Below are 7,298 nucleotides of genomic sequence, written 5' to 3' on the forward strand. Positions count from 1 at the left end.
TTGATGGTTTTGGAGATTGATGTTCCTGAGTCACTAAGGGCAATTGTAAATTTTTGCCGTTTGTCCTTGTTTCATAAACTTGAGGCAACAGCATATTTTTGTTTTTTTAAATTGTTTCTTCTATCTGGTTTCTTATCCAAAGATCCACTCTTTCAATATAGACAAGTGAGCACTTGTGAAAGTGTTTCTTTGCTTGTTCCTATGCTTGCCCTTTATATTTCTTTTCTCACTTTTATTCTCATCGGTTCTTTCCTTTATTCAGTTTTCTTTCTTTTAAATAAAAAGTTTAACACTGTTTTTTAAAAAATATTCGTGTTTAGGATTATCTGACGTATTACAAATATATAAACTCGTGTTCCATTTAATATGGACTGCATACAGATGGGCATGCTGTTAGGTGTTCAGGCATGTGTGTATGTATATGAAGACATTAAGTGAATTAAAATGTAAGGCAACACAGGTAACATGGAGTAACATGTGAAAATATATGGAAAGCGAAGGTGGAGTCATATATTTCCCTTTTATCCCTGTGTGAGCAGTCCTTAGCCGACACAAATTCACCCAGGTCAGGAGGACTATGCCAGGGTTCATCTGTGGAGTATCGGGCTCTTAATGAGTCTTGAATGCTGAGAGATGGTATGGAAAGTATTTAAGTCTGTGAGAAGTATTAAAAGATTATAAAGAGCTAACTGAATCAGCAGAAAAGCAAGGCTGTGGGTAGCAGAATGGGGTCTCCAGCAGTACTGGAGATGCTGTCAGTGAAGGGACATGTACCTTCACCGAGTTATGTGTATCCGTGGTCTTGGGCAAGGCACCGCTGCCACTAGAATGTTTTCCAGTAGCAGCTTGCTGTAGGTTAAATGACAGGCCAAAGGGCATTGCAAATGGAGATGATGACTAACCAGCATAAACCCTAACCATCCTCTTTTGGTTTATTTCTTCTTTAAAATTGTAGGCATCCAATAGGATTCAAGAATCCAAAAATCAGTATAGTCACATCATGCAAGAAAGAGAAACCTTGCTGATAAAAATGAGTGCTTTGGAGCAAGACAAAGCCAGGCTGCAGAGGTTAGAAGAGGAGCTGAACCGTTTGAAAGTTACCCTGGAATCAGAGTCTCGTTTGAAGCAACGCTTGGAAAGTGAGAAGCAACAAATCCTGAATGACCTCAATCAGTGGAAGAGCCAGCACTCCCGGACAGAGGAATCCATAAGGAAGATCCAGTGTGAAAGAGAGAAGAGCGAGAGGGAGAAGAACAGCCTGAGGAGTGAAATTGAAAGGCTGCAGATGGAGATCAAACGGATCGAGGAGAGATACCGGTGCAGACTGGAAGAGACTGCTGTCAAAAGCCAGTCAGAGTTGGAGTCCGAGCGCCTTAGGCTGCAGAGAGAGATTGAGAAACTGAAGCAACGCCCATACGGGTCCCATAGATCTACACAAACTGAGGAAGACTTTTGTATTGATGCCTCCAAGTTGCTGTTCAGCGGGTTGCGGAAGAAGATTACAGCGATGCAGCTGTATGAGTGTCAGCTGATAGACAAACTCACACTGGATAAACTGCTGAAGGGGCAGAGGTCAGTAGAAGAGGTTGCGGCTGACATCGAACCCTACCTCAAAGGGGCAGGTGCTATTGCAGGGGTGTCTCTTTCACCCAGACAGAAGTACTCTTTTGTTGAGGCCAAACGGAATCAGCTGCTGACAGCAGAAAACGCAGTCCTGCTCTTAGAAGCTCAGGCAGCAACAGGAGGCGTGATCGACCCACACCGAAATGAGATGTTAACCGTGGACAGTGCTATAGCTAGAGATCTGATCGACTTTGATGACAGAGAACAAATCTATACAGCAGAAAAAGCTATTACAGGATTTAAAGATCCTTTCTCAGGCAAAACCGTGCCAGTGTCTGAAGCCATCAAGAAAAACTTGGTAGACAGAGAAACTGGGATTCGTCTGCTTGAAGCCCAGCTGGCTGTAGGAGGGATTGTTGATCCTGTCAACAGTGTTTTCCTACCCAAAGATATAGCTTTATCTCGTGGGCTGATCGACAAAGACCTCTACAGGATCCTAAACAACTGCCAAGGCACTACAAAGAACTTCATTGATCCCACCACCAAAAAGGCAGTCACTTACATGCAGCTGAAGGAAAAATGTAGGATTGAGCCGCACACTGGCCTGCTCCTCCTCCCCGTGCAGAAGAGGAGTATGTCATTCCAAGGAATCAGGCAGCCTGTCTCAGCAGATGCACTGCTCGAGGCTGGAATTATTAAGGAATCAACAAGGAATGACTTGGAAAGAGGTGCAATTACAGTGGAGGAAGTGAGCGAGAGAATCATTGACTTCCTTCAGGGCTCCAGCTGCATTGCAGGTATCTACAATGAGGCTACCAAAGAGAAACTCGGCATTTACCAGGCTATGAAAATAGGTTTGGTCAGGCCAGGGACAGCCCTGGAGCTCCTAGAAGCCCAGGCAGCCACAGGGTTCATAGTGGATCCCGTCAGCAATGTGAGACTGCCTGTAGAGGAAGCTTACAAGAGAGGCCTTGTTGGAATTGAATTTAAGGAGAAACTTCTCTCTGCTGAAAGAGCCGTCACTGGGTACAAAGACCCAGAAACTGGAAACATCATTTCTCTGTTCCAGGCAATGAACAAAGAGCTCATAGAGAGGGGCCATGGCATTCGCTTGCTGGAGGCCCAGATTGCCACGGGAGGAATCATTGACCCCAAAGAGAGCTACCGCTTGCCGGTAGAGACAGCCTACAAGCGTGGCTACTTCAATGAAGAGCTCAACCAGATCCTTAGTGACCCAAGTGATGACACCAAAGGATTCTTTGATCCCAATACAGAGGAGAACTTGACCTACTTGCAGCTGAAAGAAAGGTGCATAAAGGATGAAGCGACAGGCCTCTGCCTTCTGCCCCTGAGAGAGAAGAAGAAGGTGGTGCACACCTCACAGAAGAACACCCTTAGGAAACGCCGGGTTGTCATTGTAGATCCAGAAACAAACAGGGAAATGTCCGTGCAGGAGGCATACAGCAAAGGCCTCATAGATTTTGACACCTATACGGAACTAGCTGAACAGGAGTGTGAGTGGGAAGAGATAACCATTACAGGATCAGATGGCAGCAGTAGAGTAGTCCTTGTCGACAGAAAAACGGGGAGCCAGTACGACATCCAAGATGCTATTGATAAAGGTCTGGTTGAGAGGAAGTTTTTCGACCAGTACCGCTCTGGCAGTTTAAGCCTGACGCAGTTTGCAGACATGATTTCTTGCCGGAACGGCACTGATGAAGTGTTCCGGCACGAGTCGGTGACCCGATCTCCCACGGTGCTGAGTGTGAGGAGTTCTTCTTCTCTGATCAGGAGTGGTTCTTTCTCAGATACTCCAGAAGAGTGCAGCCCCATTGCTGCCATATTTGACACGGAAAACTTGGAAAAGATCTCCATTTCAGAAGCTATACAGCGGGGCATTGTGGATAGCATCACTGGGCAACGCTTACTTGAAGCTCAGGCCTGCACAGGTGGTATAATATGCCCTACCACAGGCCAGAGGCTGTCTCTTCAGGAAGCCACCAGCCAAGGAATCATTGATCAAGATATGGCCACTCGTCTCAAACCAGCCCAGAAGGCCTTCATAGGGTTCGAAGGCATAAAAGGCGGACGCAAGAGGATGTCAGCAGCTGAAGCAGTGAAGGAAAAATGGTTGCCTTATGAGGCTGGGCAGCGGTTCCTTGAATTCCAGTACCTCACCGGAGGTCTTGTGGACCCAGAAGTGCGTGGAAGAATAAGTACCGAAGAAGCCATTAGGAATGGATTGATTGATGGTCGAGCGTCACAGAAATTGCAAGACACAAACAGCTATCCCAAAATTCTGACCTGCCCCAAGACCAAACTGAAAATATCCTACAAAGATGCGATGAATCGGTCAATGGTAGAAGACATCACTGGGCTTAAACTCCTGGAAGCCGCCTCCGTTTCATCTAAAGGCATATCCAGTCCCTACAATGTCTCCTCAGCACCTGGCTCTCGCTCTGGCTCACGCTCTGGTTCACGCTCAGGCTCACGCAGTGGGTCTAGGAGGGGAAGCTTTGATGCATCTGCAACCTCTTCATACTCTTACTCATACTCATCTTTCAGCAGTGGGTCTATTGGGCGTTAATAACAAGCGAGGGAATGTGTCTGCATTTTAGTATTGTTTATTCTGCATTTCCTTTCCTTAAAAAAACCCGACAAAACAAAGTGACCCAAAGCAAAACCTGAAAGTCTTTTCTGGGTATGTTCAATGCTGTAAAATGCTTGAATGCAGATTTACAGGATATATAGATTAAGGGATGGGAAAAGTGAGGTTTGTGAAAGTTTTGGTTCCCCTTTCCTTTTAGTATTTAGATTTTAATTGGCCTCTGTATATTTTAAATACTCTGTCCTCTGCCTTCTCTTACCTGTAACTGTCAAACCATAAGCTGAGAACTGAGGTTTGAAGGTCTTGCAGTAGTTATTTTATTTTCCACATAGACCTTTTTCAATTTGCTATTATGAAGAAAAAAAAACATTAACACCATGGACAGAAAATGCCTTTAACATTGGGTTAGAATCTATACCATAGACATGAAAAGCTCTATCTTCCAGATGCTCTACCTCTCTGTTTGGCTAGCCATTTTCTTAAGTATAACTTGGTGACTAGAAAGGGCTATTATTAGGCTGGGCTTTTGTTTTACTGTTACCCATATATATTTTCTACTGTTTTGCTTGATTTCCATGTAACAACAACAACAACAAATCCAACTGCACCATGTGAGCTATTCTGGGCAATAAACTTTTGGAATTTTAAAATATTTGTTGTGTGCTTATTAAATTTAGCTGTGGACATTCTTCGAGGTACAGATTAGAGAAGGAACCATTTTAGAAAGTAGCAAATGCGAGTTTAGTCATAAAAGGTGTACAGGCACATTCTTTTTCATGATGCTGATTCTCCATTTTCAGTAGGAACCTAAAGATAGGACGAATACTGGAAACTGTGCCCCTAGAAGCAGAAGGGCTCTTTCTGCAGCTGTTTATAGACTTGATGATAAACAAAAGCACGTTTCTTCTGTTCATGACTCATACTGTTGTCTCTGCAGGTTCAAGGGACTGAATCAGATTCTCCCTTAGGCATCAGTGTAACTTTGGACAATGAACAGAACAAAGATACAGTAATAAGCAGGGAGATCTTTCCAAACCTGAACAATCACCTCCTGTAATGTCCTCTCACCTTCTGCTGGCTCTTGAAAGCCTCGGTTGAGAAAATAGCAAGAGTCTATCTGTTGGCATGATGCCTTGCTGTTGATGGTTCAATGCAGGCAGTTGGGAACCTGCTGAGTCCTTTTTTTAGAGGACACAAAAGTAGTTCAAAGCTGCTTCAACAGAAAACAATTTGTGTACGTCAAGACCATGCTGTCCTCTCCCATTTGCCACACAGGGCAGATACTATGGGGTAGGCACTATGTTCTTAGAAGGGTGATCACTTAGAAGAATTTGGGATGGTTTTAGACAGCTGCTAGTACAGAGCTTGAATGACAAAACTTAGTACTAATTTGCCAGTAGCTGAAGTAGATTCTTCCTATAAGCAGCTGACTGTTGCCCTGCTTTTAGCCACATGCTGTGCCACAACCCCACCAGCTGGAATTTTATCAGTTGTTAGAGACAGAAAGAAGCTGATAGGCATGAATGTTGATGCTGCTGCCTAATTTTAGTAGCATGTGCCTTTTCTGCTAAAAAACAGCATAGTTTTTGATATTGCTGTTTTCTAGCCTGAAAAGTATTTCCAGTGTTTTCTGAAGATGAGAGCTGTGTATAAAAATCTCTGCTCTCTGTCTATTTGTCTATAAGTATTAGTTAATGGATGAAGACATTAAGTGTACTGGTACAAGTTGGTGATAGGGAACTGTATAGAAAGTAGGTGAGAAAGTGTGTCCCATCTCCTAGGAAACTCCAGAGCTTTAGAGTTTCACAGCTCTCTACAACTGAAGTGTGTTATCTGTACCATAAAGGAAGAAACAATGTCTGAAGGGCTTTCTGACTGCTAGGGAGAAAAGAGCTCTGTAAAAAAAAATAATCACAATTTAATCCTAGACTATTCCTGTAGTTTTAAATGATTAGGAGGTTCCTGGGCTCTACAGTAAAAGTAGCACTGGTCATGACTGAAGGAGAGAGAGTCTCCTACTCTGTGTGTGCACCCCTGCAGTCTCCATGGGCTGAGAAGCCCGGTACACTCTTGTCAGCAGGACTGCCGTGGGTCTGGGCTTATGTTTTTGCAAAAGGCATCCCTAGCACCTCTGTTGGGTTGACATATTCCCTTTCCCACTCTTCAATCAATCATATCATAGTGGCCTGAGTTCATCCCACAGCAATGATGGTGATGCTGCGTTGTCCTTGTGGGTGCTCCAGCAGCAGCTGCTGGTGTGGCATTAATGAGCAAGGGCCCTCCATGACTGAAAGGCTTTGATGCAGGACACCCAAGTGCCCAGGGCCAGAGTAGCAGCTGAGCCAGAGCAGGCAGCAGGTGAGGCAGGTTACTGCAAGTGTAGGGTGCTAGAGGTAAGCAGTTTTCCTCCACTGTAAAAGGTGCTGAGGAAGGAGCTTGAGGAAGAAACTCCAGATCTGAGGTTTGGCAGTAGCGGCAAGAAGGTCAATTAACAGAGACAGGCTTGGGGCAGAATGGCTGGAAAGCTGCCTAGTGTAAAATGACCTGGGTGTGTTAATCGACAGTCAGCTGAACGTGAGCCAGCAGTGTGCCTAGGTGGACCAGAAGGCCAGTGGCCAGTTGGTGAAGGGTCTGGAGCACACATCTGATGGGGAGCAGCTGAGTGAGCTGGGGTGGTTCAATCTGGAGAGGAGGAGGCTGAGAGGAGACATGAACACTCTCTACAACTGCCTGAAAGGAGGTTATAGTGAGGTGGGGGTTGGTCTCTTCCTCTTTTCCCAAGTAGCAAATGATAGGACAAGAGGAAATGGCCTCAAGTTGCACTAGGGGAGGTTTAGATTGGAGATTAGGAAGAATTTTGTCTGTGAGAGAATTGTTAGACACAGGAATAGGCTGCCCAGGGATGGAGTTGTTATCCCTAGAGATATTTAAAAGACGTGTAGCTGAGGTGCTGAGGGACACTGTTTAGTGGTGGCCTTGGCAGTGTGACGTTAGTAATTGGACTCAATCTTAAAGGTCTTTTCCAATCAAGCCCATTGTATGATTCTCTGGCAGATGAGTGCATCCAGAGGGGCACAATGTTGTGGAGCCAAGGAGAATGGTTTTGTGCCAGTGACGGGTGTTTCTG

At 44.9% G+C, this 7,298-nt stretch overlaps 1 protein-coding gene across 3 annotated transcripts in view; it reads left to right on the top strand.

The window, feature by feature from the left end:
• DSP (desmoplakin) overlaps positions 1 to 4,821 on the top strand; it is a 40,506-nt gene extending 35,685 nt beyond the window's left edge. For all 3 annotated transcript variants that reach the window (XM_061995055.1, XM_061995056.1, XM_061995057.1), the window contains exon 24: positions 956 to 4,821. In XM_061995055.1, coding sequence (XP_061851039.1) covers positions 956 to 4,150 — 3,195 coding nt within the window. In that variant the 3' untranslated portion in view covers positions 4,151 to 4,821. The remainder of the gene's footprint in view (positions 1 to 955) is intronic.
• Positions 4,822 to 7,298: the final 2,477 nt, after the last annotated feature.

This window comes from Colius striatus, chromosome 4 (genome assembly GCF_028858725.1).
Source record: "Colius striatus isolate bColStr4 chromosome 4, bColStr4.1.hap1, whole genome shotgun sequence".
Lineage (NCBI taxonomy): Eukaryota > Metazoa > Chordata > Aves > Coliiformes > Coliidae > Colius > Colius striatus.